The 21,348-nt window shown below is 50.9% G+C and overlaps 6 protein-coding genes across 6 annotated transcripts; 4 read left to right on the forward strand and 2 right to left on the reverse strand.

Annotated features, from left to right (window-relative positions):
- Positions 1-432: 432 nt before the first annotated feature.
- On the reverse strand, positions 433-1,208 carry SAPIO_CDS2156 (Uncharacterized protein; the record flags this gene model as incomplete). The annotated part of the gene is made up of 3 exons (XM_016785264.1): positions 433-606; positions 680-1,044; positions 1,124-1,208. 3 exons carry the CDS (start codon positions 1,206-1,208, stop codon positions 433-435), a joined length of 624 nt encoding a protein of 207 aa, XP_016645142.1.
- A 799-nt stretch (positions 1,209-2,007) lies between these two features.
- Positions 2,008-5,093, forward strand: SAPIO_CDS2157 (Uncharacterized protein; the record flags this gene model as incomplete). The annotated part of the gene is made up of 7 exons (XM_016785265.1): positions 2,008-2,152; positions 2,279-2,543; positions 2,604-3,100; positions 3,167-3,378; positions 3,462-4,492; positions 4,624-4,705; positions 4,842-5,093. The coding sequence occupies 7 exons, from the start codon at positions 2,008-2,010 to the stop codon at positions 5,091-5,093; spliced, it is 2,484 nt and encodes an 827-aa protein (XP_016645143.1).
- A 4,270-nt stretch (positions 5,094-9,363) lies between these two features.
- SAPIO_CDS2158 (uncharacterized protein) lies at positions 9,364-11,434 on the forward strand (the record flags this gene model as incomplete). The annotated part of the gene is made up of 3 exons (XM_016785266.1): positions 9,364-10,502; positions 10,646-10,739; positions 10,829-11,434. 3 exons carry the CDS (start codon positions 9,364-9,366, stop codon positions 11,432-11,434), a joined length of 1,839 nt encoding a protein of 612 aa, XP_016645144.1.
- Positions 11,435-13,745: 2,311 nt separating this feature from the next.
- SAPIO_CDS2159 (uncharacterized protein) lies at positions 13,746-14,501 on the forward strand (the record flags this gene model as incomplete). The annotated part of the gene is made up of 3 exons (XM_016785267.1): positions 13,746-14,000; positions 14,075-14,193; positions 14,249-14,501. The coding sequence occupies 3 exons, from the start codon at positions 13,746-13,748 to the stop codon at positions 14,499-14,501; spliced, it is 627 nt and encodes a 208-aa protein (XP_016645145.1).
- A 1,114-nt stretch (positions 14,502-15,615) lies between these two features.
- On the forward strand, positions 15,616-17,437 carry SAPIO_CDS2160 (Mitochondrial-processing peptidase subunit alpha; the record flags this gene model as incomplete). Its single annotated transcript, XM_016785268.1, has 2 exons — positions 15,616-15,747; positions 15,830-17,437. 2 exons carry the CDS (start codon positions 15,616-15,618, stop codon positions 17,435-17,437), a joined length of 1,740 nt encoding a protein of 579 aa, XP_016645146.1.
- A 563-nt stretch (positions 17,438-18,000) lies between these two features.
- On the reverse strand, positions 18,001-21,022 carry SAPIO_CDS2161 (Uncharacterized protein; the record flags this gene model as incomplete). Its single annotated transcript, XM_016785269.1, has 6 exons — positions 18,001-18,262; positions 18,326-18,475; positions 18,533-18,612; positions 18,674-18,873; positions 18,944-20,741; positions 20,801-21,022. The coding sequence occupies 6 exons, from the start codon at positions 21,020-21,022 to the stop codon at positions 18,001-18,003; spliced, it is 2,712 nt and encodes a 903-aa protein (XP_016645147.1).
- Between the last annotated feature and the right edge of the window lie 326 nt (positions 21,023-21,348).

Here is a 21,348-nt window from a genome sequence, read left to right on the forward strand (position 1 = left end):
GGACGGTGTTTTTGAAGGGTATTATATAGATATATATTCTCGGTAGTGCCGAGGGATCACGATGGGAGGAGGGCGGTCATTGTTGTTGACTAGCGGGCGTTTTGATCAGAAGCCGTGGTTTGGCTTTGCGCTGTCTCATCTCATGATCTATACATAAGCGAGAATCGGTAGATATGCGTCGCATAGACTCTAAATAAAATGAGGTATAACCCAACCATCATCGTCGTCATCGCCATCGATGTCACCATCGATGTCGCTATCATCGTCGCTATCGTTATCGCTATCGATATCATAACCATTGGCATTTTTCTTGGTCTTTCCGACCTTGTCGTGTGAACTCTTCAGGCGAGAGGTGGATTCCTCTCCCGACAGATATGTAGAGCCGGGTAGTCGTCGCTTCGTCATGGCGTTTCGTTTCTCAGCTTGCTCGTCCTATCGGCTCGCTTCGAAGAGCGCCTCATTGGCGAGATTCATCTTGTCGGCTTCGGCACCCTTGCTCTCCATCCACCTCGCGATGAGTTCTTCATTATCCTTCTTGACTTTGTCGCGCTGCTTCTCTGCCACTGAAAGTTGTAGATTTAACGCAATCATCTCGTCTTGAACATTCTAGCATTGGGCCACGTTTTAGTACCTCTCATGTAGTTGGTCTTGGGGGAAAAAAGAGGTGATTTAGACCCACCGACGACAACTTTCGCTGCTCACGAAGTTCATGGTCTCTATCCTTGAGCTTGGTCACGAGCTTGTTCCTCTCGGCCGTTAGTTCGCGTATTATCTTCTCGCCGTTCTTGGCATCGCTCTTGGTCTTGTCGAGTTCCGCCTCGGCTGTCTTCGTCCGGGATTCGTAGTATCCCTTCGAGCGGAGTGCTTCGGCTAGGTCACGCTGTAGCTGTGCGATAACGTAGTCGTTTCCGCCAGTGGTTGGAGGGGCTGCTTGGCGGGATTTGTTGCTGGGTGGTTGGGGGGAGAGGGTAGGAGGGGGGACGGATTGTTCGAAGGCGGCCTTCTCGGCCTCGAGAGCTGCGACCCGATCAACGAGCTGGGAGCCTGTAATAATGAAAGTCAGCCTCAAGAGTCCCAAAGATTGGGTACGTGGCAATGGAGGTGGGGGTAGGAGAAGGCACACAGGCTTCGACAAGTTCCATGTTGACAGGGTTGTTCTTCTCCGCCTGGAGAAGGGAGCTCAAGTATTCGTCCTTCCAGTTTGGCATGTCGATAATGGTTTGGTCTTCGCACAGTTAGATAGAGAGGTTTAGTAGAGAGTTCGTATACACATATGCACTCAGGATCGTGGTTGAGGTTGAGAGTAGAATGGGGTGTGAAATTGAGTATTGATAATGTGTGGGATTGGAGCTGCGTCACTGCTTCAGCTATAAGGTGGAGGATGAAAGTTGATCATGGAACCCCACCCACCACGAACAAACAAGTTCGATGTGAAATATCAATGGGGAGCAAGTCAGATTTGGCGGGGTAGTTGGACAATGGGGTCAGCACAACTTGTCTCAGAATTCTGGGAATTATACTATGTTTCTGCTCTCTTGCTCTCTCTCCAAGAGTGAGACCCTATTATTGAGTTGGCCAGACATACACCTTTGTAATTATAGTCACGATGACTTCATGCAGTTTCTGCTGAAGAGACAATAATGAAACATTTAATCCTGGAGCTGAACTTAACTCCAGAAGTACCACAAGTCAGTGTCGCCAGAGCGCCTGGTCTCTCTTGACTCTGATGCGCAATCGTTTGTCGGTGGCGAAACCCGAGGATTAGCCGCGAAATGGTGCTCTGATCATCCCAACCACGCTGAGGTCACTCATAGTGAGCCTAAGAGCTTAAGCTTCCAGGCGGTCATTTCAACCAAGTCCGACATCTTGTTGTTGCCTTCAGCACTTCGCACCCAACCTCAGCCTCTCATTTGAGATGAGACGAAACTTGATCGACAACAACAGTCATAGCGGGCGATGATGAGTTAACCCCCTTTTAGATCTCCATAAGTATAAGTTGACCCGGCCATGGATACTGCTCTACCCCGGGCGACCTGGGAGCGGCTCGGTGATAAATGGTATCGGCGCATTCAGCACTATACCGAAGTGTTTGACCTAGATCTCGATCTTGACAATTATATCATCGCCGGTGCTCCTTACGGTGGCGCCATTGGTACGTTTGAATAGATTTTCGTAACCGAAGGCCCATTTCCATGCCATCGGGAGTGAAGCCATCGCAACTTGTCTCTGCTCCTCATAACCAAGATCCCCATTGGTCGCTTTTCTAACCCCTATGCAGCACTCTGGAATGATGACACCAAACTCCAACAATACCAAGCGACTAGAGCCGTCAAGCCGAGTATAGACATCTACAACTATGCGGGCAAGAAGCTTCGTAGCATCCCGTGGGAGAAGGGCACCATCAAGGGCCTAGGTTGGTCTGAGGAAGAGCAGCTTCTCGCGGTACTTGCAGACGGGACTGTTCGCTGCTACGACTTGCAAGGCGACTTTACTCAGTTTTCGCTCGGCCATGGATCAGACAACTATGGCGTACACTCTTGCAGGTAATGAGAGTATGATAGAACCTGTTTGTCGCAATCCAGTCCCGCTTACATGACAGCCAGATTCTATGATCACGGAATGGTGGCGATGCTCACAAATAATGCCTTGATTACGGTGTCGTCATACGCTGAGCCGCGACCAAAGCTCTTGGCGAGTGTGCCGGAAGGTGAGGTGCATTCCTGGGGAATAATACCGCCGGCTTATACGCTATCTCGGTCGGTGGAAGTTCTTCTTAGCATAAAAGAGACGGTGTACCTGGTTGATTCAACCGAATGCGAAGATCGCTTTCTCGACATCGGCCCCTTCAGCCATATTAGTGTTTCTCCCGACGGAAAGCTGGTCGCCCTGTACACGAAATCAGGCAAGGCTCATGTGGTATCAAGCGATTTCCAGGAACGGTTGGTTGAGCACGACTCGAACTCGAAGATCCCTCCAAAGCATGTTGAATGGTGTGGCAGGGATGCCGTCATTGCTTGGGAAGACGAGGTTCATATTGTTGGCCAGGGTGACACGTCTGCCCCTTTCATCTACGACACGAATCGCGTACATGTTATATCGGGTATGGCGTCCCTGCAGTGTACCAATACTGATCGCATGAAGGGTAGACCGCTAAACTGGATTATAGAACATGATGGCGCAAGAATAATCACGAATGCCTTCTGTGAATTCATTCAGCAAGTTCCTCGGGATACATACCAAGTTTTTGGCCTTTTCTCCGAATCCTCCCCTGCCTCTATCCTCCTCGATGCTATCACGCAACTCGAGGCCCAGTCACCCAAGGCCGATGACTACATTCAACTCATCCGCGGTAACCTGACTGAAGCCGTTGGTACCTGCGTAAGTTTGAACGGGACTTTCGTCTACGTTCCGTCCACGTTCCGTCCACCAGCTGCGACACTAATACGATGGATGGCCCATAGATAAATGCTGCTGGTCGAGAGTTCAATGTGCACTGGCAAAAGCAGCTACTAAAAGCGGCATCGTTTGGTAAATCTGTCCTGGATTTATACAACAGCGATGACTTTGTTGACATGTGTGAGACTCTTCGGGTCCTCAACGCCGTTCGATACTTTGAGATTGGAATGCCACTGTCGTACGAACAGTATCAGCGACTAACGCCCGAGAACCTAATCAAGCGATTGACAAATCGCCACGAGTATCTACTGGCACTCCGAATTGCCGGTTACCTCAAGTTACCGACCGATCGGATATACGTCCACTGGGCGTCTACCAAGGTGCGGGTTGGTTCAGAGGACGATGATACCATATGCCGACTGGTGGTTGAGAAACTAGCTGGGAAAGCTGGTGTGTCGTTTGAGGAAATTGCCCAGGCAGCTTACGACGAGGGCAGAGGCCGACTTGCCACAGAGCTTTTGAATCACGAGCCAAGAGCCGGGCGCCAAGTCCCCCTGCTTCTGAGCATGGAAGAAGATGAACTGGCCCTCGACAAGGCTATAGAGAGCGGCGATTCGGATCTCATACTGAGCGTCCTGCTGGAACTCAAGAAGAAACTTCCTCTGGCATCTTTCTTCCGAGTGACCAACAATCGGCCGGCGGCAACAGCCTTGGTTGAAGCGTCCGCGGCAAGAGAGGGGGATAACACGCTCCTAAAGGATCTCTACTACCAGGATGATAGAAGGGTCGAAGGCGCGGACGTCTTCATTCGCGAGTCACTAGTCCAGCCCGATGCGCGAACAGCCTCGGACAAGTTGGCGCTGGCGGCCAAACTACTCTCGGAATCCCGGGATACCAATTTCGAGCTCCGGGCTCTCAAGGAGGCGACTATGCTTCTGCGCGCCCAGGAGTCGTTCGACCGGGATTTGACGGATACGTTTACGGGGCTCAGTGTTAACGAGACGATGTTCAAGCTCATCAAGCTCGGATATTACGGAAAGGCGAAGAAGATTCAGAGCGAGTTTAAGGTTCCGGATCGTGTGGCATGGTGGATACGGTGAGTTTGTGGAAACCCCGTGGCCCCCTTTTCTTTTCCGCCCCCTGCCCTTATCATGCGACCTCCGATTGCACCGAGAAGGTGCATATTTTATTTTGGGACTTTGAGATACTAACCGATGTCCTGCGTAGACTACGGGCTCTTGTCGCCAAACGAGATTGGGATGAGATTGCAGAGGTGGCCAAGACGAAGCGGAGTCCGATCGGGTGGGAGGTGAGTAGTACTTTGGTGTCGTTTTCTTTCTCTATCTACCGAAATCTTATTCTAGCGAGCGAGGAATTTTGCCTTTCATTGGGGGGCGGTATGAATGAGCGTGAAACTGACCATGACTCCCGTCTTACACCATTAGCCATTCTTCAACCTCACTCTCCAGGCCGGGAATCCGAGACTCGCGGCAACGTTTGTGCCGAAATGCACCAACGTGGAGCACGGCGAGACCATTACTATGTACGAGAAGTGCGGATTGAAGGTAAAAGCGGCGGAAGAGGCCGTAAAGCTTAAGAATAGGGAGGCGTTCAACAAGATTCTCGAGGCGGCGGGGAGGAATACGCATGAAGGGAGGGAGATTGAGAGGATTGGCGCGGCGGTGTTTAAGTCGTGAGTGAAGGTTCGGGCATATTCAAGTACTCTTTGTTATATAGAAGCTCGTTTTCATTGTGTAGACGTGTAAGTTGAGTATCATTTTCCCATTACTTTGTGAGACCATGTCCATGATGGGTTTTGAGTAGGTAATACCAGACTGGCTCCTTTCTTGTCGTCTTTATGTATTTGATTATTTTTATATTCTTCTTCTATCGTGATGTTCTATACCGCAGTGTTTTATTCTTTTTTATTTTATTCTTTTACTTTTTATTAAGATTATTCACTTACTAGATTTATTTCCCCCTCTTCTCTTCTGGCTCTGTTCGTAAACCTCCCGCCTCGATCTCCCTTCTGACTGGACCCTACACGCATGGGATTGGGGGTTCGTCGCCACTAGGTGGAGAAAATGACATCCCAGATCGGTGTTCTCCGCATCTTGGCATGAGGGGGCACGTCAAGTCTAAAGTCACGAGGTTGGGAAGGGAAAATTGGGGGTGGCACGCTTTTTTCGAACAAAAAAGTGAGGCGGTCGGTTTTTCGCCATCCTGGTTCACGGAGCCGGAAGTCTGGCGCCTCCTCATCCCTGTCAGCAGAGACTTCTTTTTCCCCTTTTCGACGGGCATTTTCTAGAAATGTGAAAAATGAAGAGGAAGGAAAAAAAAGTAAAAACTTTCTGAGAAAAAAAAAGTAATATAAAAAACTTCCGCGATCTCGTTATATTTTAGGTGGGCAGAGAAATTCTCCTTGATGGATCGGATCGTTTATGCCGCCTTGCTTGATCTTGAGAGTGGGGAGTTGACGGCAAAGGGGGGGATCGTGCAAGGAAAGGAGGGTAGACCCCACCCTTGTCAATGCATCAAGAATGGACGGGCAGGTCAGTGTTTAATGCCTCTGGATGCGCTTAGATGACGCTAAGTTGTACATGTGCCTATGAAGTACACCAAGTATGTCAACTTGTCAACTACGAAGGCAGTATTTATGCGACAGAGCGTCGACGGAGTGCGTTGGTGCTTATACTTCGTACGAGAAGTGGTAGTTGGTTCGTACGACGGAGCTGCAATGCAGCGAGCTAGCTACCTTTGCAACTCTTACTCCTGCCGAGGTGCTAGACATTTACATCCCAGATCGTGGGTGTTGAGGGAAAGTGAGGATGACGAAAGCAAGGTAATCAGGGCAGCTGTCCGACTCAGACTCTGTTGCTTCTCCCAAAGTGATAGACAGCGGGGTGCATGATAGGGTCACGGTGAAGGTGGGTGCCCTGCATTATTTCTCTTTTCGGGCTGGTATAAACTTTGATGTCTAACCTCGTGCTAGCACGGGGTTCCCATTTTGAGAGTGACGGCATCAGTAAAGGACAGGTTTTGAGACCTTTCTCAGGTATGAGACAGTTATTAGATTCTGGATAGACAGAGCTGAGTGTTGATGGTTGATTAATGATTATAGAACCGAGACATCAATGATCCTCTGGCGGCTAGGGCTTCCTGGAATGGAACAGGTCAATGGCAATGTTTGAACAATGAAGCCCGGTTCCCGGTTTTCGGGCGAAGATCCGAGTCCAATACGTACTTTGTACGAAGTGTACATCGCCGTTGTTGAGGGTTCAGATTCAGGGCTCAAGCTGACTTCCCATTCAGAGCAGCTGGTCGAATGCCAACGGCAGCAACAGTCTTACATTGGAAGAGGCAAGTTGTTCCAGATCTACCCGAACGAGAACCGACGCAAAGTGAATTTTGGGTCTTGAGGGTAAGGTACACACACCGATATAAGCCAATTATATCAATATTATATCATCCGATCTAGCAATCCCGCAATAATAATCTACGATGTCGGCGATTTGGGGCGGCGCCGGAGATCTCAGCTCTTAACGGTGTATTCATAGTGAACCCTTTTTTTGGGGTTTTGAAAGTCAAAAGACACCCTCGCCAAATCAGATCAGAAGCCGTCACATCACAGGAGACGTCTCTCGTAGAAGGATTCCGCCCATGAAATACGTTCCTGACAAATGTTAAAATATTTTTGACATTTTTGCAACATGGAAGCCAGATTCAATGTGTGTTTGTCTTGCCAAGACGCCAAACGTCGAAGTAGAGGAAGATGGCTCCCTAATATTGGACCTTCTATGTCCTAAAACGAGTTCATAACCCCCAGAGATCGGACTAACTGTTATGATGCCAGATTCTTGTCAGTCACGCATGGCTTGCTGGCCTGGGATTAAGCTCAACCACAGAACAATGCCGATGTTCATAAACTGCGCGACAGCTTCGGGAGCTGTTCCTTTTTTTTTTTTTTTTCTTTTTCTTTTTTTTTTCTCGGTACCTCTCGATTTCTGGACGAGATGCTTCGTCCACCACCAACCTCACTTGCTTTTCATGTCCAGGGTCCGGGTGACTTGACGTGTTGCCCGAGCATTGTTCATCCAACGAGAGTGCCTGCAATTGTCCTGGCTTGTGACAAGATAGGCTTGACCTCCGTCGTGGTGCATGGGCTAAGTATTTCGTACCTCTCGTTGGTGGCCGCTACCCCTGTCCTCACGTCCTTTTCTACGCGTCATTGGAGGTAGATTCGGTGTCCGAAGGTATCCTGTACCTCCCAACTCATACCAGAGACCACCAGAACAGCCGGTCGGCATCGCAATGTAATGCCATCAATCCAACGTGGTGATGTTACGACGCCGGTACTTTGAAGGCATGCCGTTGAACAGCAGAAAAAAAAAAAGGTAAACCAGGGCTAGTGAAATACCTTGAAATTCAATGTTCCGACGAGTGTGGGCATGAAATAGCTTCAATACATTTTCCCATCCCCACCACAACGGGGAATGGCAAATGCCAGTCTCTTTTCGCGCTAAACACAAGCAGATATCGATCAAAATGGTTGATGTATCCAGTGCCATTCCTCAGCCTGTGCGTGCATACTTCGCGCAAGTAGCCTACTACCTTGAAGTACACGCGGATGGACACTGTACTCACATGGCGTACTTCGTACCTTGCACTTCGTGGCTCGTCGTTGGCTCGTCACAGCTTGTAGAGCATCATCCAGTCCAGGCCGTTCGATCGGCTGGGTCCGGTTCGAGTCCCGCCATCTTCTTAAAACTCCACTAGTTTACGAGGTCAAAGTAGCATCGTGTAGCTGAAGTAACAAATGAACCTTGAAGCCAAGTGAAGACCCAATCGAGTGGAGCGCACCCGGCTCAACCTGGTCACCCACGCTCGGGACCACCTCAGACCTGATCAGAGACCTGACCTTTGGCAGCCCATTAATATCATTTGTGTTTCCTGGAAACCTGACGGCAGCTGGCTCACTGGTTTTATATCGTCTACTTTCCCTCTTTGCCACTTCAAGACTGCTTCTCCTCCCCGACCCTGACCCTGCATTCTGCTCATGAATCCCAGCTTGTGAAGCTTGTGCTTCTTCCTTCGATTCTCGGTTTTCTTCGAGTCTTCTCTCCAAAGCTGATCCAGCATTGACGTTCTCTCCAAAATACATATATTGTCTACTCCTGGGAAGCTCTACCTTACATTAGCGCAGAGATCAACAGCAAGCAGCATACTCGCCTCACACGTATAATCCCCAGTCGCTTATACTTCACCGCCCCCCCAAGCCAACCCCCCCTATACTCTGGACCCTCAAAACGACTTGCTCTCGTGCTCCGGTTCATCTTCCCCTGCTCCAATACCCTTTCGCTTGCGGACTCGACTCGAACCCCTCTTGCGATATCTGAGACGTCGGTCTCATCCACACGACTTCGTGCCAACTCTTCCACTTGCGCCCGGGCACCAGCCAAAGCAACAGGAGCCATCAAATCAGGGCCTTTCCATCATTTCAGCAGCTAGCACCGAGTCCAGGCCAACGCCAACACCCAATACTGCCAGGCTTGGAGCGCTAAGTGATCCTAGCAAATCCGACTTGGAAACTCCAGCAGTTAATTCTGTTGGTGTTCTATGGTCTACCCATTGCACTTGCATCACAACAAAGCTGCAGGGCTCTCTATTATCTGTCGACGACACGGGACATTTTGGCAAGGCCCTGTTATTACCTGACCATATAACATCATAACATTTCCTCTTAAGGTGACCCGCTGTGCAGTGCAGCTCCTAAAAAAAAAGGAGCTTCTGTTATCACCACTGTCCACCCATTAATGTTATAGTTCCGATTGTATTGCTACCGAATGATACTATCGCTCCAGCTCCATCGCCCCTTCCAGCTTATTATTATTCCTCCTGCTCCCTATTATTCAGCACAGGCATTCTTCTTTTTACGAACAGCCAAACAGTGGCAGCTCACACTCCAAAATGTTCACCCAACCATTCTCTTCTCCAGCGACATCCTCACCCACCCCCGTGGTCTCATCCCATGCCTCAGTATCTTCCAGGAGTAGCCGCCTCCGGGGGCTCAGCTACCTAAGAAATTACACACAGAGTCACCTTCTATCACGCGATCAAAATTCTTCATCTTCTTCATCATCTTCAGCGACATCTCCACGATCTTCTCGCCCACTCTCGCTCTCAGCTCTTTCTCGCTCTTCTGGCTTCTCCCACTCCCACTCGCTCCACAGCCCAACCTCTGCTTCCACATCTACCAGCACTACTAGTCCTACCACCACCACCCCTGCTGCAGCCCCGACTGCCGTAGCGAATTTTGACGACCAGCCCACCGAACCAGCGCATTCTAGCAATCGATTTTCCGCAATCGAACCTCTTCGAGAACCATCTCCCACTTCGACTTCTCCTACGTCTTCTTCGACTTCTGCAATTAATATCGCGGGCTCAAATACTGGCTCCTCCTCGATTTCTCCGATCGCCCCTGTTCCTGTCGAATCGACTCTCCCAGACGCACCACCACCTGCGGCGGATGCCACCAATCCTAGCGCCCCTCAAACTACCGACTCGACTTCTCCCGAAACTGACACCACTCATCCCCTTGACGAAGACACCATGCCTCGTTCTCGTGATAACGGGGCGGCGGCCGCCTCCGAAAATCTCCCCTCCATACGTTTTTCGTCTTATTACGACGCGAGGGCTCCGCGACCCTCTCTGAGTTTCCTGCCCGTCTCGAGAACGCTTCCTACCGGTTCCGAAGTGATCAAGGTCGGCAGGTATTCCGAACGCGATGCACAGCCTCAAGTTCCGCCAAATACGCCCTCTGCTGCGCCCGTGGGCTTTAAGAGCAAGGTTGTGAGTAGGCGACATTGCGAGTTCTGGTTTGAGAACGGAAAGTGGTACATCAAGGATGTCAAGAGTTCGTCTGGCACCTTTTTGAATCACATTCGCCTGAGCCCTCCCGGCACTGAGTCGAAGCCATACATCGTCAACGATGGAGATATTATCCAGCTCGGAATTGACTTCAAAGGAGGGGAGGAGATGATTTTCCGATGCGTGAAGATGCGACTGGAACTCAATAGAGGCTGGCAGAGCAAACTCAATAATTTCAAGTACGTCCGTCCTACTTCACTCTCAACCCCTCTGCAGCAGAGACCTGCCCCTCGCTCGCGGCACTTTCCTTCGAATATGGCCATTGCCCCTTTCAATTTCGTTTTTGAGGCATACAAGTCTAATTTATTGGTTCTGATGATAGCATGTCTACGCACAAACGTCTCCGAAACCTCGCTTCCAATGGCTCTGGCAGCAACTCGTCCCAGGACTGTTCCATTTGCCTAAACTCCGTTGCGGTACGAAATAAACCTAACTTTATTTGTTAACCTTTCCAATTTAGAATTCTGTTATATCGTGCAACTCGCGGAACTAACACATGGTACAGCCCTGCCAAAGTTTATTTGTCGCACCATGCTCTCACACATGGCATTTCAAATGCATCAAGTCGTTGCTAACATCGCCGCAATACCCAATCTTCGTGTGTCCCAACTGCCGCGCCTCGGCCGATCTAGAGGCAGAAGTAGAGGATCCATGTGAGGAGTGGCAACAGCTTACGGGCGAAGAGTCAGCAAACGACGAGTCGAACAATGAGCCAGCTAGCACCGCTGCAGACACGACGTCTGTGGATTCTCATCTTCAAGTACCGGAGACAAGTGTTGCAGACGTCGGCGATGTGACGATGCCAGTCGATATCGCCACCCCCCCTCGGTCGGACCAGGCTCTCCCTGCCAATAGGTCGCAGAACAGCTCCGATCCGGTTCCCATCCCCCCGTTACTCCGGAACCAGGCTCGCCCTTTGCCTGCCGGTCTAGATGTCCTAACGAACGGTCACGAAGGTCCCATTACGCCTAGGAACAATGCCGGTCCTTGGGTCTTCGACGGTAGCGCGGGTATTGCTGGACTCGCACCCGGACTGGCAGGGGCTGATGTCGCCCTTGGCGAGATGCGGAGTCTTGACTCGGCCGCAATGGAATCGGTGGGACATTCATAGGGGAGCCTACCGATGCCAAGCCGTCGCTATTCTCGCTGCCCTGCGGAGGATGAATGGGACACCATCACCTAAAGCGGCATATAACAATACTTATTATCATTTCAATTCCGGGCGGCTGGTCTCTTAATTTTGTTTTATTTTTCTTTTTCTCGATTTGTCGGCAAGCGAGTAATGCATATCTCACCTTCGGGAGTCCCTCTGGACTGGAGTTTTCTACTCGAACTGGGCCATGAAGAACATTCCATGACGACCCACACCGGCCTATACAGCATCCATTTTTATTTTCCACGGGTATCTTGGGACTCCTCAGGAGTATCCTAGATAGTTATTATGTCTAGCGACGGCGCACATACCGCAGACAAACGTCATTTGAGTTTTTTTCAAATACCCCATCGAGGAGGAGAGAAATAAGCTAGAAGTCAAAGTCAAGAACACACCGCGCATAACATATATATGGCGTTTGGCACAAATGGAGTTTGGGAGAGAGCATTGATCTGAAATCCAGGCGCTGGAGGTCAAGCTTTACACGGGTCTCTATATGAGCCCCTTTTCATAGGGACGGACAAGACGGGATTGGTGGAGGGCATGAAAGTTGTTCCGGGGGCCGTTTAGGGGGCACACATTCTCTATCTCTTTGTTTACTTCTCTTTTCCCCCTCCTCGGCCTCCCTTGTTCCCTGCATTTTCTTTCTGGGCGACTTATGGTGGTTTTTTTTTTTCGGGACTGCCGATATCTTTTTATAGCCCGTCACTCTCCTTGTTCATATGCATTATTGGCGCTTGTATTCATGATTCTAAACGTTTTCTGACGGTGCATTGCCTGTTTGACCTGGGCCTATTCCACCCACAGTGCCTCTATAATGAGAACCGATGACCTTGTTCATATTGATGATACCTATTAGCTATGTGTTTTTCTTTTTTTTTTTCGTTGGAATCTATGCGCTGCAGGATATCGCGTGTCCAAGGGACAGGAGAAGACCCCAAGTTTCGATACTCGGAGCAACTTCCTACGGGTGAGCTGGCCATTGGCGGGGCTTGCATGTCTCCTGTTAAGGCTCCATGTTCCTTTAGAATACCTGATGTCGTTGAGGAGATTCTCGAGCCGGACATAACAACATTGAAGCACGTGGGTGTCTGCCCAACAACCCCCACCGTCGTAGGAGGACCGTGACGTAAAGGTCAGCTGTTTGTGCTCTGCCCAAGCTGCGAGAAGATGTAACAATAGGCTTCCTTGTCTGTAGCAACTCAAGACCTGGAAAGCTGAGGAAGCCAGAGAAACTAGTGGGATTCCCCGTTAGGGCCCCCTTTTCGGAAATAAACTTAAGATTATGAAATGGTTGCACGCCCTTGTTCCTTGTTCGATCGGAACATCTTCTGGCGATGGCGTCCCGTCCTGACTGTATGGAGTAATACACCAGACTGCCACCAGCTTGGGCTCTCTGGCACGTACATTTTGACGACCTGCAACCTAGGTACAATTATTTCGTTTTCAATTGGGTTTGTCCACTTCAAAACGCGTTAAAATGCATAGCCAGGCGTCTTGTGCGACCTGTAGGCACGAGTGTCTGGGAGGGCAGACATCTAACCCCGGCGCTCACAGGCACCGTGAGTACACAGCCAGGCCCATTCTCAAGACCTCCTTGCCTTAGTTTTAGGCAGCCTTTGATATTGCGAAGTATATCCCAATCACATCACTCGACTTGGCAACTTGTTCTCGACCCTAAAATAGATGGCTACAGAGACCCGGCCGTTCTCAAGCCTCCGCGGTACCGCGGATACATCTTCATTTCTCACTGGCTCAATCCCGGCCTCCGCATTTCGAATGCGTCGCGAGGCTTGATTAGGCGCGGGGAGGTTACTTACACCTCCCCACCAAACCTCCTGTCTTTAGCCCCGCGCTGCCAGCAAGGCTATGAACACGAACGAGATCGTTTGATGGTTCGTTTCATCAGGTATGGGCAGCCGCCTCATTTCTACGGACTGCCGCTTGAGCGGGCTCGAGAAGGAAGCTGCTCTCTCTCAATGTCGAGCCTACTAAGAGCAAATTTAAACAATAAAATATATAAAAATACTGAAAATGAGAAGCACTTCCTTATACACCATTCCAATACAATAGCTGTTTTCATACACTTATTGACCCTTTTTATTCTAGTTTACCTTGTGAAAATTCCGAATACTTTTATAACTATTAATTCTTATTTGTTCTCTTAATCTCGAGCCTACTTAAAGGTCGGCCAAATGCCTTCTCATCCCATCACAACGCCTAGCCAGGCTTGATCCAAAGTAGCTCACAAAGCCTTTGCCTGCCCAACATGCCCCTAGATTTTCCATCAGAGGGGTACAACCTCACCGAAGATCCCGAAGTATTGCCCGAAAACCTTTTACGCACCGAGTGTCTAAAGGTCTTCGTCGAATTTCTACAAACCAGCGGGGCAGCGAATGCCAAAAACCACGTTATCCTCAAAATCGACTTCAAGACTACCTGTGAGGGATACCGAGGCACCCGGATATCCATGGACGTTAAATTCGACTTGGTAGCACGGGGTCTGATGACTCGGAGCCGGGGCGTAAGCCCGGCAAGATGCTCGTGAAGCCAGTTATATATACCGGAGTATCCGCCAGTTCTGCGCGTACCTTCCAGATCAGCGTGCACCCCAATCTTCCGCTCAGCTACATTATTGACACCCTCCTGCATCACAGGTTGCATGACTTCTACTTTACCAACATTAATGCGAGGTACTATGGCTGCCGCGATTTCATGTAAGTATCCAGCACCTAATATATCTTCTAGCCAGAGCTAACCCCACCACTTCAGTGCACAAGCTTTGACAGTACTGCGCTCGCAGACATACATAGACCCGTATATTGTTCGCTCCATCCCAACCAACCCGGAAATGCCTGTTGATAGTGTCTTTGATGCCCTGGGAATGCGGTTCAGAGGCGGGGGTTTCTCCGCTTTCCCAATTGATAGAGGTTCTTTCGCTGAGTTTCAGCGTGTTGAAGAAGGACTGCCGTACGACGGCTCATGGAGAGCAGCGGAAATCGAATCGTTGATTTCTAGCCTGTAAACTAAGGGGTAACTGTGCCCTAGTCATTTGCGTAGTTAGAGGGTAGCCCTGGAACTTGCAATTTGGACAAGATAATATATTCTCATTTAATAACTTCGTATACATTTCGAGCCCTGACTTACACTCTTATTCAGAAACAACTTACGCAATTTGGACAAGCTAATATATTCTCACATGAAAACTTCGGATACATTTCGAACCCTGACTTACACTCTTATTTAGAAATAACTTGCGAAGAAAAAAGAAAGAAGCAGCAGTCAGATCATAATGAAGAGGGTTGCAGTAGTTCAGGGCGGATGGGTGGAGTTTCTCTAACTGGTTGGGGTAAGGGAGCTGTACTAGCTCCGCAGGCGTGGGAATTTGATGGCCGTCGGGAGGAGGGAGCCTGTGGTATTCCCAAACAACATGGACAGAGGTAGTAGAAGACATGATGGAGATATCTAGCCGATGTCTGGTCCATATACAGAGGTGAGGCTAGTGTGAGGAAGGATGACGGATGGCAAGTTGGGTTGATGGGAGGCTGTTGGGTGGTGGTGTGGCGATGCCTCTTGTAATGTGGGACCTGCGTTCTGGGGACTTGTGGTTGTGGGGTCCGTCCCGAAGTTCAAAGGGAAGGTGCCGTGCTGTAGTGATTGCACTGGGGCCAAGAACCAGTACGGGACTTCTCAGCCGCTCAAGTACTGACGTTGTATGAAGAAAGACGACTTCGGAAGACATATTAATCAGAGTTATATCTCATTGAAAAGGATATACAATTAACCAAAAGGGTGAAGCAATTGAAGAGAGAAAATAAAAATAGCGGAAAAACGCCGAAGATTTGGTTCTTCCTTGATCTGGCGTGCAACCTTTGCAAAGCCTGTTGTTGCCTCGGAGCAGGGCTGGTGTCGGAAGTACCATTGTACCAATTGATGCTGACAAAATCCTCCGTTATCTTATCACCGAACTCGCCTTTTACGCCTCGCAAAGTCTCGGCTCGCATATTTTTCATCAAACTTCCAGCATCGAAGGTCCCGCGACGATTCCTCAGAATTCCCGGCGAAATACTTTGGAAATTACCGCGATCGGACCGGACTCGAAAATTGAGACACGAGGCAAATAAGATACTGTTTTCGAGATGTTGCGATCGCTGGTTTCCCGCGCCTCCAGCCGGACGGTGGCGCCCTGGTTGACGAGGACGGTAAAGCCGGTTGCTGCACGACCTGCGGTTGCGACGAGGTCTCTTGCCACAGTAGTTGGTGGTGAACGGGTGTGTCCGGTCTCAATTCCATGCTCTCCTCTGTTCCGGGGGATATCCTCCATTGTTTACTGACCACAACTCGCATTTTCAGGAACCCACAGAGTTAGACAACATTACCCGACTTCCAAATGGCCTCCGCGTCGCCTCCGAAGCGCTCCCAGGCTCCTTCTCCGGCGTGGGCGTCTACATCGATGCCGGCTCGCGATTCGAAGACGAATCCCTCCGCGGCGTAAGCCACATAATGGACCGACTAGCCTTCAAGTCGACATCGAAGCACAGCGCCGACGAGGTCCTCGAGCAGATCGAGATGCTTGGCGGAAACATCCAGTGCGCCTCGAGCCGCGAAGCCATGATGTACCAGGCCGCCACGTTCAACTCGGCCGTCCCCTCCGCGCTGGCCGTGCTCGCCGAGACGATACGCGATCCGCAGATTACCGAGGACGAAGTGGCGGACCAGCTGGACACGGCGGCGTACGAGCTGCAGGAGATCTGGGCGAAGCCTGAGATGATCCTTCCGGAGCTGGTGCACACGGCGGCATATAAGGATAATACGCTGGGGAACCCGCTGCTGTGTCCCAAGGAGAGGCTGGATCAGATTAATGTTGCGACTGTGCAGAAGTACCGTGAGCTGTTTTATAGGCCGGAGAGGATGGTTGTTGCGTTTGCTGGCGTGGATCACTCGACTGCTGTTAAGCTTGCGGAGCAATACTTTGGTGATATGAAGTCGACAGAAGACCCGGTCTTGTCGAGGACGGGGTCGGAGACGTCCCTGGACTCATTGAGTTCCCAGAACAGCTTCTCGTCCTCCTCGTCCTGGTCATCGTCAGGATCCTCCCAGGTCTCCGGAGGAGCCATGGCCGCCATGAAATCTCCCGCCAGCCTCCTCTCCAAAGTCCCCTTCTTCAAGAACCTCTCCACTTCTGCCCCCACCATGGCCTCCATCCTCAACACCACTCCATCCCAAGACATTTTCCGCGCCGCCCAATATACGGGCGGCTTCCTCGCCCTGCCCCCCTTACCTCCTTCGCCTAACCCCGCTCTGCCCAACTTCTCCCACATCCACCTCGCCTTCGAGGGTCTACCCATCGTATCCGAAGATATCTACGCCCTCGCGACACTACAGTTCCTCCTTGGCGGCGGCGGCTCCTTCTCGGCCGGCGGACCCGGTAAGGGCATGTACTCCCGCCTCTACACGAACGTGCTCAACCAGCACGCCTGGGTAGAATCCTGCATCGCCTTCAACCACACCTACACCGACTCGGGCCTCTTCGGCATTTCCGCCTCGTGCATCCCCGGCCGGACGGCCTCAATGCTCGACGTCATGTGTAGGGAGCTCCGGTCCCTCACCCTCGACTCGGGCTTCTCGGCCCTCAATGAGACGGAGGTCTCTCGCGCCAAGCACCAGCTCCGGTCTAGTCTGCTCATGAACCTCGAGAGCAGGATGGTCGAGCTCGAGGACTTGGGCCGACAGGTCCAGATTCATGGGCGGAAGATCCCCGTTGCTGATATGTGCGAGAAGATTGATAGGTTGACCGTGCAGGATCTTAGGAGGGTGGCGAGGAATGTGTTTGGTGGGTTGGTTGAGGGTTCGGGTTCTGGTGCGCCTACTGTTGTGTTGCAGGAGTCGCAGCCTGTTGGGCTTGCGAGCTGGAGTCAGATTCAGGAGATGATTTACGGCTGGGGTCTTGGGAAGAGGTGAGATATGTCAAACTGGTTTGTTCCCTGGATAGGGCAGTGCAACAATGATGGGGGTTCGGTATATTCTTGAAAACATACATACACACACACACGCATCTCAGTGGGCTTGGCGTCCTTTGTATAATAACTATCAGACGAATTTCCTTCTTTCTTTTTTTGTATAAATCGGGATCACTGAAACGGGGCGAGAAAACGTGCGTATACCAGGAAGAGAGGCATCTACGATGCTAGTATGACACAGAATAGACTCCTCACTTCATTAAGGAAAAGAAGGTCAAATTTCTAGTAGACTCTACCGTTCAAATTTCTCGCAACTCTAAGCAAAATAACACCAAATCCCAAAGCGTTTCTTGGGTCGGAAGACCAAACCAGTTCTATGCCACAATAAAATAAAACGCCATTCTTGTAGTCGTTAGATGATACCGATCCAGGCCAAATCCTTATATCTCGCCATGTAACCCCCCTCAAAAGAGAAAACCATAGAAATCGCCAAAGTAAAACAAACAAGAAGCGGATAACCGAGACGCGGAATTGAAAAAAAAAAAAAGAGCCGGTGAGCTAGTCTCATAGCTTTGACCGTACGGCCTCTAGTCTGTACTTTACGTCCTTGAGGGCCTTCGTCGTGGGTTTCCAGTCATCGAATTGTCTAAGCAACTGCTCGGTCTCGGATGAAAGTTCCGTCTTGACGAAGTCTTCTTCGAGAAGGCCGCGCATGACCCAGGGGAGGAGGTAAGGGTTAGGAGAGGCGAGTGCGCCGTGTTTATGTACGCAGCAGGCAGTATTTGCTGCTACATCGGTCGTTTCGAGGGCGTGGGAGACGGCGAGGCTAGAAAAGCATTAAGTGAGCATAATAGTTTCATAAAATTGGCGCAAGAACAAGGAATCATACTCGTAAACTTGGTCGTCATAGTAGAGACGCGAGTGACCTTCGCCGCCGTACAAGCTTCCCGCTAGTGGGATGGAGAGTTCACGGATAAGACCGTGGTCTGATACGCCAAGGTTCCTCAGCTTCAAAGCGAATCCAACAAGGTGCGCAATGCTAAGGAGCTCAGTCAGCAATCTTCGAGCAGATTCAAAGTCATATCAGGTTACTTACAAGTCAGGTGCGTGAATACGACCGTCGATGAAGACTGCTCTGTAGATGTATGGGTGGTCGGCAGGGGAGCAGACAGCAGACTAGGTAAAATGACACGTTAGCCACGAGTTTCGCTACGGGTACTGGAGCGATTTCTCATACCTCCATAGGAACCAATTGATCATCTATGCTGCCGATAAAGGTAATTCGGACTCCGTACTCCAGAACCTCCTTCAAGGCCGTCTCGTATCGCTGGGATACTTCACTTGCTGGGTTGGCAAGCTCCCACAACTCAGCTGCTGCACCCATAAACATGCCCATGCTGGACTTGTAATCAGGGAATGGTCCCAAAGTGACGCCGGCTAAAGAGATAGAATTAGTGAATGTCTTGGAAATGAAAAGAAGAAATTGAGGATTAGGAGGAAAACGTACCCATGGCACAGACGCCAATCTTGGCATTCTTAATAATTCCCAAGTCTATGAGCTTCGCAAGCAATATGATGCTTACAGGAACGCCCTGAGAATGACATGCAACGATAACCAAGTCGGCGTTTCGTAGATGGTCAATCCAGTTGAGCAACAGCGTCCACAGATTGCTCACCCGGTCAGCAATCTTCCCTTCACCCTCGAGCGCCACCGTCTCGATGACACAATCCGACTGCCCGTTTGCCTCTGCCCATCGCCGGATGGCCTCCGCGCCAAGGTTCGCAAAGCGAATCGACGTTCCCGTTGGCTGGCCGATAATAGCCTTCAGATAGGCTGCCGGAAACAGCCCATGAACCCCGATCGATATCGCCTTCTTGATCCTTGGTGGCTCTTTTACCCGATAAACGTGGTTTGCTGGGGGTTGCCTTGTCCGTAGGAGGAAGTCGGTAATCTGCCGCATGATTGACGGATTGCCTTTCATACTGTACGTGCTCCGGAAGGATGGAAGTAGGAGGTTCGGAGGGAGAGGAGCGATAGATGGCTCCTTGGCTTGCGAGGGAGTCTTCGCGGGGGTTGTGGCAGACGGAGGTGTGGCCTGATCGGTGGCTACGGCTGCCTGTTTGGCACCCTTTGTCGGCTTTCCGTCCTGAGGGCCTGGTGTCGTCGGGGTGATGGGGGCTACATCAATATCCATCGACTGCGGGCGGTTCCTCTTATTCTTTGCTCGAGGGGTAGCGGGTGTTGCCACCTTTTTTTTCGACTCGGCAGCGTCTGATGGCTTCGGCTGGCCAAGCTCAGAAGTGGTCGCGGGCTGAGGTTGCGATTCAGAACCTTCGCCAATAACAGCTAGCTCACCCACTTCCGCCGGTTGACTTGTGGTACCTCGGGATTTTGCGCGGCCGTTTCGCGACCAAAACGCCCACGTCGACCCTGCCGAGGGCGGCTTCACCGGCTCAGGCTCCGCCTTTGGACCTGCCTCGTCACCTTTGGAATCCGGAGGCGTTGCGTCGGTCATGACGACATCTTCGGAGGCTGGAGGCACCGGAGCTTCCTCCACAGGTGCCCTTGCTGTGGCGGGGAAAACCTCGGGCGTAGGTCCCGTCCATATGGTGGTTGAAGATGACCAGAATCCGAACCAGTAGCTGGTGGACGTAGTAGTTTGGTCCAAAGTGGTGTCGGCAGACTGAACCTCTCCAGTCTGTTCAGAAGTCTCTATAGGAGTAGAGTCTGCGGGTTGTTCCGACCCTTGCTGTTCTTCCTCTTTTACATCGCTCTCATCCGCGTTCGCTGTCTCTGTGATTTCTGTGGCTTCTTGAGGTGGTAACTCGGAAGGAGGTGCCGGCGACCGACCAAACCACGTGAACCAACCAGACGATGTGGAATGCGAGTGAGAAATCAAGATATCGGGTTTAGATTCGTTCGTAGCGTTGGGTTCTTCGTTGTCGGGCGCCGATGGCGCGTCTGCGACTACTGTAGGTTCGTTCGAGTGAATCTGGTCATCTTCTTCAAGATCCATTTTACTATCGGTTCGGCTCGGTACGTCCTCTTGTGATGTAGTCTCTTGGGCAGTCTCCGAAGTCTCTTGGGCCTTAGTGATGGTGCGCTGGGACGGGGCGAGTGATGCACTGGAGGGAGATCGGTGAAGACTCGAAGTCGGCGTCCGTCCGGTTTCGAATCGCGTAAAATCGGGCGTGCTTCCGGCTTTCATGGTTCCTCCAAGGATATTCTCTCTTGCAACTTGTGTCGACGGGGCAGATTTGGGCACTCGTGGCCATGATCCATACCAACTGCGAGTTTTGTGAACCTAGAAGGAGGTGAGTTAGTACCCAGCAAACCTCCAGACGCATGCTAGAAATTACCAACCTGTTTACTTAAGTTCTGGGCAGCCCCAGGGATGTCTCTCCCTGTCGACTTCTGGGTTTGAGGAGGCGGTGGTGGCATCTCGTGTTGTGAGGCCTGTGATACGTTGGAAGATTCCGGGATCGAGCTTGGTTGGTTCTCGGCATTCGGCGGCGATTTGGAGCTGGACGAGGCGGTGGATGAGGCAGAGGGCGGATTTGGCCTCAGCCGCTTCCGAGGCATCATCTTCACAAGTTGGCGAAGAGGGAGGATGTGTAAAGTCGACGTCCCCATAAATCGAAGATGAGCCTGACTGGGGACGCCGTGTTATTCCGGCTGCCTTGGGTCTTGGGGTGGTGTCGTCACCGGATTCTAACTGGTTTGTACTTTTATGGACCCCTCCAAGTCAAAGTCTCTGGTCCACAATGGTGCTGCTTGTGGACGCGCTGATTGGTCTCAGTCGCTTGACCGCTCAACATTGCAAGGCTGATTCTCGGCTAAACTTCCTTATCTTATCGCCTAATTTTTGGTGGGGTGGGATCCACTAAACAGCTGCAGGAATTGAAGGGAAG

The sequence above is a fragment of the Scedosporium apiospermum genome (assembly GCF_000732125.1).
Source record: "Scedosporium apiospermum strain IHEM 14462 chromosome Unknown SEQ_SAPIO_0085, whole genome shotgun sequence".
Lineage (NCBI taxonomy): Eukaryota > Fungi > Ascomycota > Sordariomycetes > Microascales > Microascaceae > Scedosporium > Scedosporium apiospermum.